General features: G+C 44.3%; 1 protein-coding gene across 2 annotated transcripts in view; it reads right to left on the bottom strand.

Annotated features, from left to right (window-relative positions):
• The window catches only part of FTO (FTO alpha-ketoglutarate dependent dioxygenase), a 184,278-nt gene that overhangs the window by 123,852 nt on the left and 38,364 nt on the right, over positions 1-22,062 (bottom strand). For both annotated transcript variants that reach the window (XM_087729364.1, XM_087729365.1), the window contains exons 3-6: positions 20,363-21,017; positions 10,660-10,803; positions 7,325-7,404; positions 6,180-6,323 (exon numbers count right to left, since the gene is read on the bottom strand). In XM_087729364.1, coding sequence (XP_087585490.1) covers positions 6,180-6,323; positions 7,325-7,404; positions 10,660-10,803; positions 20,363-21,017 — 1,023 coding nt within the window. The remainder of the gene's footprint in view (positions 1-6,179; positions 6,324-7,324; positions 7,405-10,659; positions 10,804-20,362; positions 21,018-22,062) is intronic.

The raw sequence follows: 22,062 nt of genomic DNA, 5'->3' as shown, positions 1-22,062 counted from the left end.
AGGTAGATAGGTAGGTAGATAGATAGATAGATAGATAGATAGATAGATAGATAGATAGATATAGAGATAGATAGATAGATAGATAGATAGATAGATAGGTATGTATGTATAGATAGATAGATAGATAGATAGATAGATAGATAGATAGATAGATAGACAGACAGATAGCTAGATAGATAGATATAGGGATGGATGGATGGATGGATAGATAGATAGATAATAGATAGGGATAGGTAGCTAGATAGCTAGATAGCTAGATAGCTAGATAGCTAGATAGCTAGATAGCTAGATAGCTAGATAGAGATAGATAGATAGATGATAGATAGATAGATAGATAGATAGATAGATGATAGATAGATAGATAGATAGATAGATAGATAGATAGATAGATAGATAGATAGATAAATAGATATGGATGGATGGATGGATGGATAGATAATAGAGAGAGATAGGTAGATAGGTAGATAGAGGTAGATAGATAGATAGATATAGATAGATATAATCTATTTTATACTCCCTGCTTCCTCCTCTTTTAGGCAAAACAGAAGGGGATACCGAAGTGACTTTTTAATCGACAGCTGCTAAAATACCTGTTGGATGAGTTGTAACAGCTTTCAACAGACTTTGTTTAAACAACAAAAGAAAGAGACTGTAGATAGGAAAGAAAAAAATAACAAGAAAATACAAGAAAGCAACCCTGTTTGTATAAAATACACGGGCAGGATTAGTGGACACCGGTTAACAGGAGTGGATGTTAGCCTTTCAAAGAAAGGTTACATAAATAGTTTTAACTTATTATACAAAAGTTAAGAATGCGTGTCCTTCCAGGACAGAGTTCAGCTGAAGTTTATTTAACCTTCGGTGTTTAAAGGTGCTGTTTTACTTTTAGGAGAGACATATTTAAAGGCATTCCTTCTTCTTTTTTTCTTAAGGGATGATAAAGGAGAGAGAGGGGAAAGGAGAGGTGGGCTCTATAGTTTTTAGTATTTAAAGTGGGGAGGGGGCTTCAAGACAGTTTTGGGCTCCTGCCAAGACAAGTCCCTGCAGTTTGCTTAGCAAGAATTCAGAAGTCGTTGGCCATTGCCTCCTTCCTGGAGGCTGAGAGAGAGAGAGAGAGAGAGAGAGAGGGAGAGAGAGAGAGAGAGAGGGAGGGAGGGAGGGAGGGAGGGAAGAGGGAGGGAGGGAGAGAGAGAGAGGGAGAGGGAGGGAGGAAGTGGGGCAAGCTCACCCAGCCGATTGCGCACCTAAGAACTAGAACTCACAGTCTCCTCTGATTTCTAGCCCAGTGCCTGAACTACCACATCGAACTGGCTTTCTTTCTTTTCATGCGATGGGACGTTGCCCAGAATCCAAGGAGGTTCGAGAAGCTGAGCTCCGTAGGAGCAAGACACCACAAAGTTTAGCGACTTTGCGTAAGAGAAAGTGGGCGAGGATAGCTCCTCCTTAGTAGTTCCCAGAGCGTTTGCTATTTTCCCCCCATTCTTTTTAGAATAGAATAGGAATAGAGAATAGAATAGAATGGAACATAGAATAGAATAGAATAGAAGAGAAGAGAATTCTTTATTGGCCAAGTGTGATTGGACACACAAGGAATTTGTCCTTGGTGCAGATGCTCTCAGTGTACATGAAAAAAAATAAAATAGAACACATTCATCAAGAATCATAAGATACAACACTTAGTGATAGTCATAGGTTACTAATAAGCAATCAAATCATACTAGGAAACAATAAAAACAATATAAAACTTAAAGATACAAGCAACATGGTTACAGTCATAAGTGGGAAGAGATAGATACTAGGAAGGAAGAGAATATTAATAGTAATACATTATTAATAGATAATTTGACAGTGTAGAGTAGAGTAGAATAGAATAGAATATTAAAATGTAGAATAGAATGAAATGTAATAGAACAGAACAGAACAGAACAGAATAGAATTCTTTATTCGCCAAGTGTGATTGGACACACAAGGAATTTGTCTTTGGTGCAGATGCTCTCAGGGTACATAAAGAGAATAAAAAAAAATACATTCATCAAGAAGAAGAAGATACAACATTTAGTGATAGTCAAGGTCAAGGTTACTAATAAGCTATCAAATCATACCAGGAAACTAAAAAAAACAATATAAATAGTAAAGATACAAGCAACATGGTTATAGTCATCAGTGGGAAGCAATTGGTACTAGGAAGAAGAGAAGAATAATAGTAATTCAGTGAATTATTTGATAGTGCTGTGGGAATTAGTTGTTTAGCAGAGTGATGGCGTTTGGGGAAAAAACTGTCTTTGTGTCTAGTTCTTCTGGCGTGCAGAGCCCTATAGCATCGCTTTGAGGGTAGAGGTTGAAACAATTTATGTCCAGGATGCGAGGGGTCGTCTGTAGATATTTTCACAGGCCTCTCTTTGAGTCCTGCAGTGTTCAGGTCCTCAATGGAAAGCAGGTTACAATCAATTGACAATGGATAATTAACAAGCCACAGCATCAACCACTCTGTGCCACCAAGAGATTCTAGACTCTTGGTTCGGCTGGCCGGGAGAGGGGGGAGGTGTGGTGTTTGAGACCTTCCCTCAAAGGATCGATGTGATTTAGGCCATGTTTGGGGCATTGAATTCTCCCTGTTCCTGGAACTGAACAGGCGAAAGGATGCAGTAAACAGTAAAGGATTTTTACTGTTGCAATGAAAAACGCATTGAAGGCAAAAAAAAAAAACTGGCGCCCACCGCAGTACGCGTTGTCGAAGCAGAGCGGCGTACAGATTCCCCACTTTTTAAACTCTTGATCTTCCTCTGCTTGCAGCAAAGATGTTAGCTCCGTGTCACATCAGCCCCTCTCTGCTTCGCCCTTTAAGCCGATATGAAAGGCGCACTTGGGGAGCGACGGTCAATAAGGCCTGGGAGAAAAGGCCAGAGAGTCTGCGGACTGACATTTAGCGAGCCCAGGGTGGCGTCGGTCCCCTCGGTTAATTATTTAGAGGCACTCGGCTTATTAAATGCCACCCGAGGGATTGAACTATCCTTCCTCTCTTCCGGGGTCCAGCAGGACCACCGGCTGAGTTGCCATTTTGGTGCAATGCGCTGGAAACACGCATTAGCCTCGGACATCAATGGGATTCCCAGCAGCAGCCTAACAGCCAGCTCGCAAAACACCTTGGCGGCATGTGTTCATTTCGGGATCCGGGAGGCAAGTTCCACCCCAGTGAACAAGCAAGGTGTCCTATTTTACACGCAGGATGCAAAGAAGCCGGCGGTTGAACTTTGTGTTGTGGCCCGCCAGCGTAGCTGGAAGCAGATTCGGAGAGTGAGGAGGTTGGGGAGGAATATGGGCCAGTCCTGGAGTCTGGGGAAGGCTCTGAGGAGGGCTCTGTGTCGGAGGCAGAGAGGGGGCCAGAGCCATATGCCAGTTATCAGCTGCCTTCAGAGCCAGACATCAGTGAGGCAGAAGAACAGCAGGAGCCTGTTCCCAGTGTGCGCATGCGCAGAGTTGCCAGACGAAGGGAAGAGCTAAAGAACAGGGGTCGACTTGGGAGGAAGGCCAAATGTGGACGATGAATGGCCCCTCCCAGAGGAAATAAAAGAGGAGCGAAAGGGGAGTGGAGTTTGGAGGAGAAAATTAGTTCACTTAATTGGATTGTGACTCTCCGAGACTCCTTGCCAAGTTTTGCAGATATCAGCCTGGCAGCTCTCCAAGCCAGATAAGGTTTGTGACCGTAAATCCTCCCTTGAAAGACTTTGCTGGAGGTGAATGAGCAGAATTCACAGTCAATGAATAAAAGTGGCTTTTCTCGGGACCAGGAGTTTGCTTCATGCTCTTGGGAAGCCTCGGTCAGAACACTTTGCTTCTAGGCTGTGGATGAGACAGCGTCTCCCAAGACTAGCACTGGGAATTTGATATGTTCTGCCAACTGAGAGCCATGATGGTGCAGTGGTTAGAGTGCAGTACTGCACGCTACTTCTGCCAATTGCTGGCTGCCTCCAATTTGGGCAGTTTGAATCCCCCCCCCCCGCATGCGCCGTGCCCCCCTCACCCATTTTTGGCTTCTAAGCTTTGTCTTCTAGCCCCCGCTCCCTCCCGCGGGTCTGCAAGCCAAAACCAGGGAGGGGGGGTGTTTCATGAGGCCTCAAAATGCAATGATAGCACCCCAATCCTGTGCGCATCCACCCCACGCAACCATGGCATAGACTCAAAGACCAGCTGGCCAGCGGGAGGTGTGCGCGCATGTACGGTAAACCTGGGCTGGGGCGACGGCTGTTGTGCCCACAGAGAGATCGCCATCACGGCTCTAGAGAGACACAGTTTGAGGGCATGGAGCAGAAGGACGGGAAATCGGTGACTGTGCTTTTTTTTTTTTTTAATAGCCGAAAGCCGAAATTCAAAGTGCTCTCGGTCACCAAACAGCCAAACTGCCTCCATTATCCTCAAGTAATTTGTACACTCAAAAAGAAAATGTCCACATCCCGGGCCTGGCAATCTGTTCTCGGATCCATCCTTTCTGCCAAGAATCCAGTCCTACTTAACATTTCCCAGTCAACTAAAGCCAGGTGGGCAGCTGATGATGATTTATACGGGCTCTTTGATGAAACTAGGCTTAGAGATCAAAGCCTCCAGAGCAGCTTCCTCAATTCTGTGCCATCCAGATGTGTGGGGATATAACTTCCAGAATGCTCAAGAGTTGGGGGTGCTGCGGGGTGTCGCCCTAAGGTAGCTGGGGATCTGAAGCTGGAGGAGGTCACTCGAGACATTCCTCCTTTCCTTTCTTTTCCTTTCCTTTCCTCTTATCCTTCCCTTCCTCTTTCTTCCTTTCCTCTCCTCTCCTTTGCTTCTTTCCATTCCTCTTATCCTTCCCTTCCTTTCATCATCCTTCCCTTCCTTCTTTCCTTTCCTCTTATCCTCCCCTCCCCTTTCCTTTTTTCCTTTCCTCTTATCCTTCTCTTCCTCATCCTTCCCTGCCTTTCCTTTCTTCTTATACTCCCCTTCCACATCCTTCCTTTCCTCTCTTTCCCTCTCCTTTGCTTCTTTCCTTTCCTCTTATCCTTCCCTTCCTTTCATCATCCTTCCCTTCCTTTTCTTTCCTTTCCTCTTATCCTTCCATTCCTCATCCTTCCCTACCTCTCCTTTCCTCTTATACTCCCCTTCCACATCCTTCCCTTCCTTTCCTCCCCTCTCCTTTGCTTCTTTCCTTTCCTCTTATCCTTCCCGTCCCTCTCCTCCCCTTCCTTTCCTTTCCCTTCCCTCCACTTCCCCATCCTAAAGGAGCTGAGGTGGCGCAGTGGTTAGGCTGCAGCACTGCAGGCTCCTTCAGCTGGCTGCTAGCTGCGATTCAGGCAGTTCGAATCTCACCGGCTCAAGGTTGGCTCAGCCTTCCGTCCTTCTGAGGCGGGTAAAATGAGGACCCAGATTTTGGGGGGCAGGAGGCTGACTCTGTAAACCGCTTAGAAACAGGGCTGGGAAGCCCCATAAATCAGTATATAAGTCTAAGGACTATTGCTATCCTTCCCTTCTTTTCCTTTCCCTTCCCTCTTTCCTTTCCTCTTATCCTCCCCTTCCCTTTCTCATCCTTCCCTTCTCTTCCGTTTATTCCTTTCCTTATTTTGGGGTCACAAGAAAAAGAACCAAGGAAAGAAGACCTCAGTGAAATGTTTCTGGGAATGTAGTTATGTTAAGAATATTATAAACATCTTCCCTTCTAATTAATAGATCAGTGGTGGCTTGCAGGCGATCCGCCCTTATACGGGTGTACCAGAGCCAGCCCGGAGCACCGGATACCGTTCCGTTCCGGTGGGCACACTCGCCCGCCCGAGCTCCTTACCTGTCCCTTACAGGCTTCTGTGCTTCTGTGCATGCTCATGGCACATACAGCGCCTGCACGATGCTCCACCGAGTAGCTGGAGCGTTGCAGAGGCTTGCGGAGGCATCGCTGGAAGGTAAGACGTGTTCATGTGGAGGACCCGTGCCCCATTGCAACCGTAGCGGTTGCAACGGTATCCGGAACCCACCACTGTGATAGATGTGCTATAATTAATCTGTTAGCGCTCTAAGGCCTGGCCATTTTTTTGATGCTAAATGCTTGTGAGGAGACCTAAAACGAGGCCGATGATCTTCTAGAGAGTAGAACCAGAGAGAAGGAAAAGATTCCTCTACTTCCTAACATCTGCAGCGTGGCCATCCCTCTCCCGCCTTCTCACCTCATTGTGAGTTTTTTCCACTTGCGTTATATCTCCGACCTCCAATGATTTCAAGCACGGGACCTTCAAATCAGCATCGGTGTTCAGATTCTCCAGTGCTGCCTTGCATTTGTCCAGGATGTATGGTAGGGTCCCCGTTGAGCACTGTTAGAATTTACACACACACACACACACAAAAGGAAGTTGGTGTGAAAAAAGACTGGGATTTCACCCCATAGACAACCAAAACCAAGTAAATCACATTGTAATTTAGTAGTCTAGTAGTTTAACCGAGATCTGCAAACCATCATTTACAACTAAGGAAGGGCTACTCCACATTGTTGTTGTTTTTTTAATGACAATTTTGAAAAACACACTTTTACAAATATTTACTTTGAATTTGGACCATTCGTGGGAACGTAAATGACTGTAGGCTAGTGTCAGGCCTGCAATTATATTCCTTTTAGAATTTTGGCCTGCCACACTTTCTCTTATTTCATTATGCTGTTTCTTTAGTATAGTTGATGGGAGGGGGGAATAGACAGGAGTGAGATTGTGGAATGTATTGTTTTCATTCTTTACTAGAAGCCAAGGTCATCCTTTGTCTCCACACCAGTACACTTGACTGGAAGCAGCTGGGTGTGAATGCCAGCATGGAAGAAGATTGGACCATGTGATGAATTGTGGGTGTGGGGACAAGATCATGAACTTTTAACTGGGTGGAATTCTGATGTCACTTCCAGAATTGGGATTCCACAGCACGATGCCAACATGTCTGTCTTATTAAATTGGAACCTTAAGGATAGATCTGCCTTGGACTCTGATTTAATTCTGCATGATATTTGGAACGCTGACAGCTAGTGACTCATTTAACTCCACCCTCCAGCTCTGCTTGCACTTTTATACCTACTAGATTTGTTTGTGTGTGTGTGTGTGTGTGTCTTCTTAAACAATGCACTTGGATTGTGTCGCCCAGAAAAACAATTGAAGTGTGCCGTTTAACAAGTTCTTCAACCCAAAACGTCAAAGGAGAATCAACATCACAGTATATTCAAAATGGACAGAGAAAATGACAATAAAAGTTATTTTATCTACTTTTCAGGACTATCTAGCTGCTACGCCAAAATGGCCCCTGATTGCCATTCCCACAACGTTTCGTTACTCACTTCCGCCACTCTGTGTGTGGAGCTGAATCTTGACTGCCGCCCGGCCAAAACACAATGTTGATGAGTCATATTCAGATTATCTAGAAAAAGACCATTAAAGGACAGATCATAAGTATTCACCCATAAAGCCATTGGTGGAAATGAGGGAAGCCTTAATCCAAGGCAGGTGCTGTTTCTGGGAATACAGGTAGTCCTTGACTTATAACAGTTCATTTAGTGACGGCTCAAAGTTACAACAGCATTGAAAAAAGTGAATTACAACCCTTTTTCACACTTGCGACCAATGCAGCATTTCTAGGATCACATGATCAAAATTCAAACCCTTGGCAACTGACTCATATTTATAGCAGTTAGCAGTTAGACTTATATACCGCTTCATAGGGCTTTCAGCCCTCTCTAAGCGGTTTACAGAGTCAGCATATTGCCCCCACAGTCTGGGTCCTCACTTCACCCACCTCGGAAGGATGGAAGGCTGAGTCAACCTTGAGCCGGTGAGATTTGAACTGCTGAACTGCAGATAACAGTCAGCTGAAGTGGCCTGCAGTACTGCACCCTAACCACTGCGCCACCTCGGCTCTTTTATTTATGACGGCTGCATTGCCCCGGGGGTCACGTGATCCCCTTTTTGCGATCTTCGGGCAAGCAAAGTCACTTAACAACCGCATTCCTCACTTAACCACTGCCATGATTCACTTACAGTAACCACTGCGGCAAGGAAGGCGTCAAATAAGACAAAGGCCACTTCGCCCATGTTTCGCTTAGCAACAAAATATGTTCTCCTCTCTCCGTTCTGGTTGCAAGCCGAGTTTTTCGCCCGGTTGCAAAACTATCCCGCTATTATTTCAAAAGCCAACACGCTCCTAAAAAGAGAAATGATTCTACGGTAGCCAGAAGAAGACCGAGCTATTTAGGGGGCTGAGGGGGAGAAACCCTTGTGTAATTAATCAACAGAAAACCCAACAAGACGTCGTAAGCTTAGCAAGCTCGCGACATCAAAGCGGGAGCACCAATAAATACATTTCAGGGGCTCAGGATGGTTGGGGGGAAAAAAAAGAAAAGAAATAGACATCGGCAGCACGCAGCTCAAAAGTGGGGTCAGGTTTCCGATGCAAAACCGCTGGCAGGCATCTGTATACTAAAGTGTTCCCAGTTAAGGCTGTGATTTTTCCAACCACACGTCACTTCTACTCAAGGGTGCTCCCCGTTTCTGGTTAAATGGGAAGACAAGTTTTGGATGGGCCTTGAAGTCTAACGCACAGACGGCCCCCTGATTATGTTTATTCTCTCTTATATTCTCCACCAAAGGGAGGCCGGTTGAATTTATCCTGGAGCTGCGTTTAAACCTCGTAACCTCCGGGCCACATTTGATCTATCAGAAACAGCTGGGGATTCAACGTGTGTATTTTCGCTTTTGGAAGGCACGGAAGCTAAAATTTGGGACCGGTATGGTGGGGTGGGGTGGGGGGGAAATTGGCTCGCAAAATCCAGCTCTGGGTATATTTCTTGGTGGTGGAGCAGAAGGGAAGGCGTTTCAATCATGGGCCAAGGTCTAAGACAATGTGGCTTCTTCGTTGAGTAGAGTGTAGGTAGTCCTTGGCTTACAACCGTTTGTTTAGAGACCGTTCAAAGCATGGGGAAAAGGGGCTTATGGCTAGTTTTCATCCCAATTTCAATAAGATAAAGGCAAAGGTTCCCCTCACGCATATGTGCTAGTCATTCCCGACTCTAGGGGGCGGTGTTCATCTCCGTTTCAAAGTCGAAGAGCCAGCGCTGTCCTAAGACGCCTCCGTGGTCATGTGACTGGCATGATTCAACGGCGAAGGCGCACGGAATGCTGTTCCCTTCCCACCAAAGGTGGTTTCTATTTTTCTACTTGCATTTTTATGTGCTTTCGAACTGCTAGGTTGGCAGAAGCTGGGGCAAGTAACGGGAGCTCACTCGAATCGCTAGGGATTCGAACCGCTGAACTGCCGACCTTCTGATCGACAAGCTCAGCATCTTAGCCACTGAGCCCTTCGGCCTTATGCAACATCTAACACCTACTGCTGGGATGAATTACATTATATGATCTAGGCAGGATTTTTTTCCTTGAGGGCCAAAGCGATGATACAGAATAAAATTATAATTTGTATGCATCGTGTACTGTGTATTTCTGTAATGCACATTTTCTTCCCTAGTCTGAGTCGTTTTTGTTTAACATAATAATTTATGCAAAATTTTGTGCAAAAGCTGTGTTTTGCAAAAAACACAGCTTTGGGAAAACTTTGGCTGTTTTCTCATAACTTTGATCCCATCCCCTCATTCATCAGAAGAAAAACTCCCCTTGTTTTAGAACTGGAGGAAATATCGTTTCAATACAGCTTTAAATATTGTGCAAGCCCATAGTGTGATTAACCACAGTGGGTTTGCTGAACCATAAAACATAGCTGGCAAGCCATCACTAGGTCGATTCCCCCCAAAACACTAAGCTAAACATCAATAAACCATTTACAGTGTAGCAATGAGATTTATCTCTGGAGGATTGAAATATACAATATACCCACTTTTGGACCATAATTACAGCTGGGTTATAGTCCTTTTTTTCCCATGAAAAGCCAAGGAATAACAGAATAACAGAAGGGACCTTGGAGGTCTTCCAGTCCAGCCCCCTGCTCAAGTAGGAAATGCTATAACATTTCAGACAAATGGTTATACAGTTTCTTCTTAAAAACCTCTACTGTTGGAGCACTCACAACATTGGAGGGGGGAGGGAATCATTTCACTGATTAATGGTTCTCAGTGTCAGGATATTTCTCTTTAGAACCTTAGGAGGGAGAGAGAGAAAGAAAGAAAGAAAGAAAGAAAGAAAGAAAGAAAGAAAGAAAGAAAGAAAGAAAGAAAGAAAGAAAGAAAGAAAGGAGGGAGCGGGATGCAGGGAGAGAGAGAGAAAGAAAGGAAGGAGGGAAAGAAGGAAGGAAGGAAAGAGAGAGAGAGAGGGTGGGTAGGAAGGAAGAAAGAAAGAGAGGAGGAGAGAAGAAAGAGAGAGAAAGAGAGAGAGAAAGAGAGAAAGAAAGGAGGGGGAGGGGGCGGGAGGCAGGGAGAGAAAGAGAGAAAGAAAGAAAGAAAGGAAAGAAGGAAGGAAAGAGAGAGAGGGGGAGAGAGGGAAGGAAGGAAGAGGGGAAGGAGAGGAGAGAGAAAGAAAGAAAGAAAGAAAGAAAGAAAGAAAGAAAGAAAGAAAGAAAGAAAGAAAGAAAGAAGTGGAGTGGAATAGAGTAGAGTAGAGTAGAATAGGAATTAAAAATTAAGAAATAAATATGAAGTAGGAAATAGAATATCTACTTCATTTTTGAACTTACCTAGCATAAAGTAGCAATCTCCCTGATGAAGTGGAATTGCTAAGCCTGGTGTCTCTATATCCCAAGCAACTTTCAACGCAACATGCCAAACATCTGGATCTCTGCCAGCTGCAGATTTTTCTTCAAGGATTCCACCATCAACTTCTGAAACAAACAAACAAACCCTCTTCACATACAAGAACCAATTCTCTCCTGTTGAAGTTTTAAAAGAACAAGGAAACCACACACCTTGTGAAAGAAATTGGAACATTAAGTCAGCGAACAAACTGTTGACCGCCATTTTCCAACGTTATTTTTGCAAAGGTGCACATTGGACCAAGCTACAATTTTGCGTGACCCCTTTTTCTAAGTAAGCCACACATGTTGGCTAGTTTGTACAAGCCAGGCTGCAACAAATTTGATTCCAGCTGTGAAAATTCCATCCTTAACTTTTGAACTACCCTCCGCCAATGGATAATAGAGTAAAGCTTAAGAATACTATGAATAATTACTATTAATTCCCTAAGAGGGACACGGTAGCTCAGTGGCTAAGACACTGAGATTGTCGATCAGAAAGGTCAGCAGGTCGGCGGTTTGAATCCCTAGCGCCGCATAACGGAATGAGCTCCTGTCACTTGTCCCAGCTTCTGCCAAACTAGCAATTTCGAAAGGATGTAAAAATGCAAGTAGAAAAATAGGAACCACCTTTGGTGGGAAGGTAACAGCATTCCGTGCGCCTTCGGCATTGAGTCATGCCGGCCACATGACCACGGAGACGTCTTCGGACAGCGCTGGCTCTTCGGCTTTGAAATGGAGATGACCACCGCCCCCCCAGAGTCGGGAACGACTAGCACATATGTGCCAGGGAAACCTTTATCTACTATTCCCTAACCTTTATTCCTCCAAGAAACATGGGAAGCTGCTATGTTAGTATGTTACACTACAGTAAAAAAATATATTAAAAAAATGAAAAAAAGAAAAGAATTAGAAAAAAAGAAAAGGATGAAAACGGAATTTTGACTTCTGTATTTCTATTAAATAATTGCTAACTTACTCCTTTAGCGCTGTCTTCTTTTAACAAGCAACTTAACAAGTTGATTTTAAAAAAGAAAAGCTGTTGGCATCCCTCGGTGTAATTTTTATTTTTGTTTTGTTTTCACAGGGGGAAAAAAAAATCACTGCAAATAAGCCCTCTGATGTTCAAAAGAGAAGAGAGAATTTAGGGAATCAGATCTGAAGGATCGCTCAAAAAGGAGGCAAAAGCAATGACAAAAAAAAACAACCCTCGAATCTTTTTTTAAAAAGGGAAAAAAAACCCCAACTTGCCAAGCATTTCCATATTTTATGACTGACGTGTAAAACCCCCGATCTAAATAAATATCCCATCAGCCGTAAAGTGATGAACGATCTCAGCCTTAAGAAGCTGAGGTCAGCATCGGTGTCTCTCCGTGTGCATGAAATAATGAAAGTTATAAATCTTCTCCCCCCGCAGTTTGGAGAGTTGAAAAGTTATGATAAAAAATAAGAGAATGCAGAACGATTGCTCTGACAATTCCTTGCATGGGGTAAAAAAAAAATTAATTTGTTTGCCTAAGTAAGGCTGCCCCTCCACCCCTTCTGAGAGAAGGGTGGGGGGTATTTGGAATTGTCTGTGTATTATACACATACAGGAGGAATAAGGACACCGATTGGTTAAAGATACTTTTTATTGGATAATGATATTTTAATTGATGTTGTCACTTTGCATTCAATTCAGTGGTAGAATTCTACTGGTTAATGGCCTCTTTTATCCTTCCAAGGGGCTGGAGGCACAAAAACAATGATATTCTTTCTGACCGAGGCTTCCCAAGAGCCTGAAGCAAACTCCTTGTCCCGACAAAAAACCCCTTTTATTAATTGATGGGGAATTCTGCTTATTCACATCCAGCAAAGGCTTTACAGCTTGGAGAGCTGCCAGGACGATATCCTGGCCCATGAACGCTGTTACCTTCCCACCTAAGGTAGTCCCTGTTTTCCGACTTGCATTTTTGACCTGCTTTCGAACTTCTAGGTTGGTTAATGGGACGAGTAACGGGAGCTCCCTCCGTTACGCAGCGCTAGGGATTCGAACCGCCAAACCGCCGACCTTTCCGATCGACAAGCTCAGCGTCTACTGCAATGCGCTCTACATGGGGCAGCCCTTGAAGAGTATTCGGAGACTCCAACTCGTCCAGAATGCAGCCGCGCGAGCGATTGTGGGTGCACCTCGGTACACCCACGTTACACCTATCCTCCGCGAGCTGCACTGGCTACCGATCGGTCTCCGGATACGCTTCAAAGTGCTAGTCGTAACTTATAAAGCCCTTCATGGTATTGGACCTGGGTACTTGAGAGACCGCCTGCTGCCAATTACCTCCCAAAGACCCGTTAGATCACACAGGGCCGGCCTCCTCCGGGTTCCGTCCACCAGCCAATGCCACCTGGCTACTACCCAGGGGAGGGCCTTCTCTGTGGCAGCTCCGGCCCTTTGGAACGAACTCCCCACGGAGATTCGGACCCTCACCTCTCTCCAGGCCTTCCGGAAAGCCGTCAAAACCTGGCTGTGCCGGCAGGCCTGGGGTTGATGAGTTCCCCTCCCCTCTCGACTTGTATGGTTGTATGACTCTTGTTTATTTTAATCATGTGTATTGTGTTTAAGGTTCCCTTTATCCCCCTTTGAGTTGTTCGCCGCCCTGAGTCCCTCCCGGAGAAGGGCGGCATACAAATAAACTAAATCTTAAAGCTTAATCTTAAAGCTTAGCCACTGAGCCACCTCGTCATTTCCTTACACGTCTATTAAACTGAAATGCAAATTTTCTTGGCGATTGGCACCTGGGGTGGGTCCCTCTGTTGTGAAGCTAACCCTACTTCCTACAGTGATCTTTCCAGATTTGTTCCAGAGCTGACACCTTCTACATTTGGATTACTGCTTGGGGAGATTAAAAATAAATAAATAAATAAACCCAGGAAAAAATCCCTTGCAGCCTGTTTTAAATTGCTGTTAACTGACCTTGCATCTATTAAGCAGCAAATAGAAGGGATTACTAGTCAATTATCAATCGACAGGAACATTCCAACCAGTTTATAAAATCATTAGCCACCGAGAAAGCTGTCAGAAGTTCATACCGAAATCCAACCACGGGTGCAAATTTTCCTAAAGCTGCTCGAACTTAGTCAAGATTCTTTCCGAAAATATTATTTCATTATTAATGTTCCTTGTGCAAAATGCACACGCACGCACACACAACACACACACACACAGAGACAGACATACAAAAAGTCCATGTTATGAAAGGCCTTTCGCAATCTGTCAAAAGCCACAGTCAATCACAGATCTGTTAGCCTGCTAAACATTAACTTGTCAACTAACAGATCCAGTTGTTTATTAGTGTTCAAGATTTACGCACTTCAGTAAGCCTTCGGAGGCAAGTGGCCAAAAACAACACACGTTAAGGCATCTACCCAGAAGGATCCTTTACATCTAAAAGACAACAATCCAAGTTGCTGGGAGGAAGTTGCATGCGCGCACACACACACACACACACAGACACACACACATATCAGATAAATAAAGGGAGACTACTATAGATCTATTTAGTGTTCAAACTTGACAGCTTTAAGACTTGTGGACTTCAACTCCCAGAATTCCTCCTCCAGTCACGTTGGCTCAGGAACTCTGGCATTGAAGTGTGCAAGTCTTAAAGCTGTCAAGTTACAAGATCCTTGCACCCCTAACCCTTTAGCAGTGGTGGGTTTCAAAAAATTTTGGAAACGCTTCTGTAGGTGTGGCCTGCTTTCCGGGTCCACTGGTGGAACCTCTTCTAACCGGTCCAGTAGATTTGACGAACCGGTTCTACCGAAAAGGTGCGAACTGGTAGGAACCCATCTCTGGCAGCAGTAACTGGAAGTCTTGCTGGCCTGCGCGTGTATGTGCACCTGAAACCAGAAGTTCATTTTCCGGGGCACGCATGCCCCTGGTCACGGCCCAGACGAGCGTCCAACGTGCCTCCTTTTCGGCATCCGGTGTTGAAAAGGTGTGCCGTCCCTGACCTAGAGCCTTAAGTGTTTGTTCCGTTGTGCGATGTGTTCTTAGCTTTGTAGTCAGATGCCATGCGTATGGTATGTATTCTGTATTTTCATTGTATCGGACGAATTGAGCGTCAGTAATACAGTGGTAATAGTAATAACGGAAGCCGTGCTGTACAGTGATTATTATAAATAGCTCTCACATAAATAGAGCCACGAGACTGTATTGCGCAGTAATTCTGCAGACACGATACGCTGCCTGCTCTAAAGGAACTCCACATATTTAGGCCTAAAGGATGAATGCTGACAAGGGATCAACCAGCGTCTGCATTTCATACGTTGTTTCGAGGCCAAAATTGGGGTTTTAGGTTGCGAGTCAGTAAGAACGGCGCACGCATAAGGTAAACACTGGAGTTTACAGTAGCCCAAAATAGCATCTTTGTCTCTTACAGCATGACAGGGGAATGCTGCATTGGAGAGGAACAGGCTTAGATTGTCAAGATGGGTAGAGATGAAATCCACAGCTTTGGGTTCCCCGAGATTTATAACCGTAGAAGCTATTAGCTTAAGTAGAGCAGTGGAATCCACCCTGTCATTAGAAGACATGAAATATGAGATAGCTTTCTGAGTGGTAACAGTCACATTTTCAGGGAGAGCATAGATAGATCAACAACAACAAGTTTAATTGTAGGAATGAAGCAGGAGGTTGAATCCAGCTGGAGGGAGAAACTGATCAGGATGTGAATTGGGGCTGACTCATAAAACCTTTTGAGAATCCAATCAAGACTTTTAAAAAAAAAATCTTTACAGTGGAATTCTGGGCTTCCAGGAAACGTAGTTTGAATATTGTGGTAATAGACTTACATTTCTGTGGTCCTTAGAACTCTCCAAACTTGGTTGTTTCCTAGCAGACCAGTGGTGGGTTTCAAAAATTGTTCAAACCTACTGTGGGTGTGGCTTCCTTTGTGGGAGTGGCTTGCTGCCCATGTGACCGGATATGAAGACGCCGATGACACTTGCTAGAACCACCATAAATTACCTTACACACAGCACTGGCATGCATAAGAATATGATGTAAACTTGTTTTTTAAAAGGTATCTTTGGTTTGCGTTAAAACAACTTCAACACACGCAATGTTCTGATTGCACCACAAACGCAGGAGTCATCCTTACCTTTCACAGAGGCACTGAGTTTTATAAATAGGAGCAGGATAGTGTAGAATAATCATATCCAAGGACCAGTGGTGGGTTTCAAAATTTTTTGGAATCTCTTCTGTAGGTGTGGCCTGCTTTCCGGGTCCACTGGTGGAACCTCTTCTAAGCGGTTTTGATGAACCGGTTCTACCGAATAGGTGTAAACTGGTAGGAACCCACCTCTGTAGCAGATGTTCCATTGCCCAGCTAGGTAACATCATCATTACTACATCATCATCATCATCGAACACTGATGATGTTAACCTAGATGGGTAAGGAAACATCTGCAAGAAGACTATCGTGCTCAGAGAGCACCAAGGACTCATGATCACCTTCTCCTCCTCTTCCCCCCAAACTCCACTCCCTTCTAGCACTGATGATGTTATCTAGTTGGGTAATGAAATGTCTGCAAGAAAACCACCAAACTCAGTGAGCATCAAGGACCCTTCAATTCAACCCTGAACTACAATATTCTCTTCTATCAGTAGACTAATATTTACTTTTTTTTATTATTTACACGGTGACTCAGTGGCTAAGACGTTGAGCTTGTCGATCAGAAAGGTCGGCAGTTCAACGGTTCGAATCCCTAGCGCCGCAGAATGGAGTGAGCTCCCATTATTTGTACCAGCTGCTGCCAACCTAGCAGTTTGAAAGCACGTAAGAAATGCAAGTAGAAAAACAGGGACCACCTTTGGTGGGAAGGTAACAGCGTTCCGTGCGCCTTTGGCGTTGAGTCATGCTGGCCACGTGACCACAGAGACGTCTTCGGACAGCGCTGGCTCTTTGGCTTTGAAACGGAGATGAGCACCGCCCCCTAGAATCGGGAACGACTAGCACATATGTGCGAGGGGAACCTTTACCTCTATTTACTTATTCAATTTATACGACGGTGGTCCTCCTCCTAGAATATTATGTCAGAAGTATGCAAAGTAAGCGGAGAGAAGTTAATCCCCTTTGTTTAATCAACCTATTAGCACTTTGAAAAAGGTTTCCTTGCATTTATGAAATTAAAGGGGAAGGGGGTAATGCCACATTCAGCTCAGGAGAAGAGCACAAGGAAGCTATTGATCAAACTCCGCCGAGTAAATTGGGAGACAAAGACACTTCTGTGAAGTTTAATACTATCATATGACTGTACACTGAGAACATAATCAGCAAGGTGCTAGGGAGAGATCGAGATTCTGGCATTCCCAGAAAGTCTGCACAAACTGAATGGTTCAGCGGTGGTGGTGGTGGGGAGCTCTACAGCACCTTAAAAAGCCCACCCAATTTAAAAGCCCACCCAATTTAACCGAAATTTCCCTTTTCAAGGGGAACCGGAGCAGAAAATCTTTCAGCCGAATGGCATCTGCAAATTACAGAACGGTAACTGCACTTCTCATCCAACTTCACTTCTCATCCAAGAAGCTCCTTCATCTCTGACTGAAATGAAAGGTTTTATACTCTTTGCAAACAACTGGTCATTTGCATCCTTTTAGAGAGTCGTTGAGGCCACTTGGGAGAAGGAATCATGTCCTGATGGGTTTGTTTCATGATACAACAATGGATGAGAAGTGAAATGTCTTTTTTTAAAAACCCAGAAAGTCCAGTTGACTCTTGAAAAAAGCACCTTTGGGACAACCATGATCTGGATGGCTGAGAATGTCCATAGACATACAACAGAGCTTCAACTTCTTTGCTCTAATGTAATGTTCACAGCATGTGCTGCCATGACATATGTCCTATCGTGCCTGTTCTGACCCTAGGAATCCCGAGAGCATGAAGCAAACTCCTTGTCCAGACAAAAAAAACCCTTTTTATTAATTTCCAGTGAATTCTGCTCATTCACATCCAGCAAAGTCTTTCAAGGGAGGATTTACGGTCACAGACCTTATCTGGCTTGGAGAGCTGCCAGGCCGATCTCTGCAGAACTTGGCAAGGAGTCTCAGAGAGTCACGGACCAATTAAGTGAACTAATTGTCTCCTGCAAACTCCACTCCCCTTTCGCTCCTCTTTTATTTCCTCCTGGAGTGGGCATTCTTCATCCACTGTGGCCTTACTCCCAAGTCAACCCTTGTTCTTTAGCTGTTCCCTTCGTCTGGCAACTCTGTGCATGCGCACACTGGGAATAGGCTCCAGCTGTTCGTCTGCCTCACTGATGTCTGACTCTGAAGGCAGCTGATATCTGGCATATGGCTCTGGCTCCCTCTCTGCCTCTGACACAGAGCCCTCATCAGAGCCTTCCCCAGACTCCAGGACTGGCCCATCTTCCTCCCCAACCTCCTCACTGTCCGACTCTTCTGCCAGCTCCACTGGCCACTGGTATGCCACAACAGTGGCTTTCTTAGCCCATCACGTTGCTAACAAGTAATATTTGTATTCTGTTCAGATATATGAAAGAGGTAAAAGTGACTCAGAGCAACTACCCGCGAATACACCACCTCGTACTGAAACTCTTGCACCCTTATTCCTCCACGTAGAAGACCCCCCATTTCCCAAGCTATGGCATCTCACAGGACCATAACACTTTCACACTTGGGGACGAAAATCCATACAATGTTGCACAAACAACGGTGAATTTTCTTCCCATGCCACAGCACACTGTGGCTTGCACACTCTGTGCAAAGAAAGAGGTTTGAAACAAGCCTGTCGCTAACAAATTAAGTCCAACCAAAGGAGGTGTCAAACACACACACACACACACACACACACACACACACACAGTAGATGCCTTGAAAATACAGATCTGTGAGAAAATGTGGCACAGAGATTGAAGGAGTTCGGTTTCCTTGGCTCCTGGTCAGCTACTTAATTATAGTAACTTTTTAGTCCACTTAAAAGTGCTCAAGATAAGCCCAGCGGTAGGAAAATCGCCTAGCTCTATTTTATTACCTTCTTTTTTCTTCCATCTCTCCTTCCCCCTCACCCAAACCGCTCAAAAATATAAGCGAAACGTCTTCAAAGAAAAACCAGAAACTCCAGTTGCCTCTTGAAAAAGAAACTCTGGGATAACCGTGACCTGGATGATGGAGAATCTCCATTGACTCTTTTATAGGTAGATATACAGTAATAATATGTATTGCACACACACACACACACACACACAAACGCTGAAGAGGCTTCTTGGATGAGAAGCGAAAGGTCTTCAAGGAAAAACCAGAAAGTCCAGTTGCCTCTTGAGAAAAGCATCTTTAGTCCCTTCCACTCTGTCTATGGAGGTTCTCCATCATCCAGGTCGTGGTTGTCCCCAAAGGGGCTTTTTTTCAAGAGGACTTTCTGGTCTTTCTTTGAAGACGTTTTGCTCCTCATCCAAGAAGAGTCTTCAACTCTGGCTAAAATGTCTTCAAAGAACACGGATGAGAAGCTAAACGTCTTCCAAAGAAAAGCCAGGAAGTCCAGTTGCCTCTTGAAAAAACACTTTTGGGACTTGACCTGGATGACTGAGAATCTTTATAGGCACTTTTATTGGTAGATAATAATATGTGTTACACACACACACACACACACACACACACACACACACACTCACACACACACACAGAAATACTGAAGAAGTTTCTTGGATGAGAAGCGAAAGGTCTTCAAGGAAAAAACCAGAAAGTCCAGTTGCCTCTTGAAAAAGCCCCTTTTAGGAGAACTATGACCTGGAGGACGGAGAATCTCCATAGACTGTTTTATTTGTAGATAATAATATCTTTCTTTCTTTCTTTCTTTCTTTCTTTCTTTCTTTCTTTCTTTCTTTCTTTCTTTCTTTCTTTCTTTCTTTCTTTCTTTCTCTCTCTCTCTCTCTCTCTCTCTCTCTCTCTCTCACTCACTCACACACACACACAAACACACAAAAATACTGAAGAAGCTTCTTGGATGAGAAGCGAAAAGTCTTCAAGGAAAAAACCAGAAAGTCCAGTTGCCTCTTGAAAAAGCCCCTTTAGGACAACCATGACCTGGAGGACGGAGAATCTCCATAGATTGTTTTATTTGTAGATAATAATATGTTTCTTTCTTTCTTTCTTTCTTTCTTTCTTTCTTTCTTTCTCTTTCTCTCTCTCTCACTCTCTCTCTCTCTCACACACACACAAATAATGAAGAAGCTTCTTGGATGAGAAGCTAAAGATCTTTAAGGAAAAAAAGTCCAGTTGCCTCTTGAAAAAGCCCCTTTAGAACAACCATGACCTGGAGGATGGAAAATCTCCAGAGACAGGTTGAGAAGCATTGGATTAGTACACATTAACTGTAGATAAGTTGATGTTCCTACCCAAAAAATAAAAAATAAAAACCTTAATGAGATCAAGTTACGTTTTTGCCCTGGCCCTGCCCATTTTTCTTCCCGTGGTCCCACAATTCTTTTTTTTTTCTTTTTCTTTTTTAGTTTCGAAGCTAGGGACACACGAACCTGGAAGGCCAAAATAGCTTTTGCCTACAGAAAGTTCCTCTCTCCCACCCACCCCCCTCCACCTTCAAACAAGATTTACTTTGTTAAACTTGCTTGCCGCTCAACGGCTCAAACCCACCTTCGCCGCTGTAACTGTAGACCGCCACTGTTGACCTTTCCATTAGATTTTCATCGTGGTGCCAACTCACAGCCATTCTCCCCATGCCAAAATAGGGCTCCGGTTTCAAGGACGGCATTTTCTGGGGATCCATATAATTTAATAATGTCAGGTTGTACGATGTTCTCTCTTTCAGGACGGTGGAGTCGGTCCTCGGGGAAGGGTTTTGATCTTGCAAAAGAGCTTCCCTCGCGGTAATGTTAGTAGCGTAATCTCGATTCCTGTCCCCGAGGGGTAAATTCTGCATTCCTGCCGTCTCGGCCAAATCCTGCTCTTGCAAACCCAGCAAAGATTCCCTCCGTAAGTAGTCATTAAGCCTGCTTAACGCTTCACAAGCCAGGGATATTTCGGGATTTGAGTAGCTGACGGCGTGGCCTTCCGTAGGCCAAGGGACGGTAAACAGCCTTGTGTTCAAATACTTGTAAGTGAACCCTGGGTTCCCAATTAATATGCGGGATACGGGGGTGATGAAATCCCTCCCTTTGATCCTTACAAGGTCTTGGAAGAAACAAACGTGCTTCCGTAAAGCGAAAAAGGCTTTTTGGACTTCTTCGTGGAGGCTTTGAGGGATCTTCTCAGAGTTCTTGAGGATGAGTTTGGAATATTTAGTCTTCCACTAAAAAGGAAAGGAAAAAAACCCAAATCATTCTGATACATATTTGATGCTTATGATGGTAAAGGTAAAGGTTCTCCTCGTACATGTAGGCTAGTCATTCTAACTCTAGGGGGCTCATCTCTGTTTCAAAGCCGAAGAGCCAGCGCTGTCCGAAGACGCCTCCATGGTCATGTGGCTGGCATGACTCAACGCCGAAGGCGCACGGAATGCTGTTACCTTCCCACTAAAGGTGGTTCCTATTTTTCTACTTGCATTTTTACATGCTTTCGAACTGCTAGGTTGGCAGAAGCTGTGACAAGTAATGGGAGCTCACTCCGTTACACGGCGCTAGGGATTCGAACCGCCGAACTGCCGACATTTCTGATCGACAAGCTCAGTGTCTTAGCCACTGAGCCATCTTTTGGTTATGATGGAGGGAATGTTATATATAAATATTTCAACTGGATTGCCCATCTGATCCTTTGGCTATGGAGATTCTCAGTCATCCTGGTTACGGTTGTTCCAAAGGTGTTTTTTTTTCCCCCAAGAGACAACTGGATTTTCTTTGTTTTTCCCTGAAAATGTTTTGCTTCTCATCCAGCAAGCTTCTTCAGTTCAACGTCTTTTTTTTAGAACCGAAGAAGCTTCTCGGATGAGAAGCATAACGTCTTCAGGGAGAAACAAAGGAAGCCCAATTGCCTCTTGAGAAAGGGTGTTGGCAACTGACTCATATTTATGACGGTTGCAGGGTCCAGGAAGTATGTGGTCCCCTTTTCCGTGTTACTGATTTAATAATTACAGTGATTCACTTAACAACTGTGGCAAGAAAGGTCATAAAACTTCACTGCAACAAATTTTGCGCTCAGTTGTGATCCTAAGTTAAGGACTACCTAGATCGTCACTGGAAAAAAAATACTTTTAAATAAGAGATACAGTATACTGCATTAAGCATCCTATTAATACATCTTAAACACTGTCTGCCTGCTTCCAGTGCTTTAAAAAAAATATGGTTTTAAAAGAAAGGAAAAGAGGAAATGGAAACACATTTCCAACCCATCAACTGAAA

The sequence above is a fragment of the Thamnophis sirtalis genome, unplaced genomic scaffold (genome assembly GCF_051295495.1).
Source record: "Thamnophis sirtalis isolate CommonGarterSnake01/CBP01778 unplaced genomic scaffold, rThaSir2_p1.2 scaffold_14, whole genome shotgun sequence".
In the NCBI taxonomy this organism is placed as follows: domain Eukaryota; kingdom Metazoa; phylum Chordata; class Lepidosauria; order Squamata; family Natricidae; genus Thamnophis; species Thamnophis sirtalis.
Note: the sequence above shows the minus strand (reverse complement) of the source record. Positions and strands in the feature narration are given on the sequence as shown.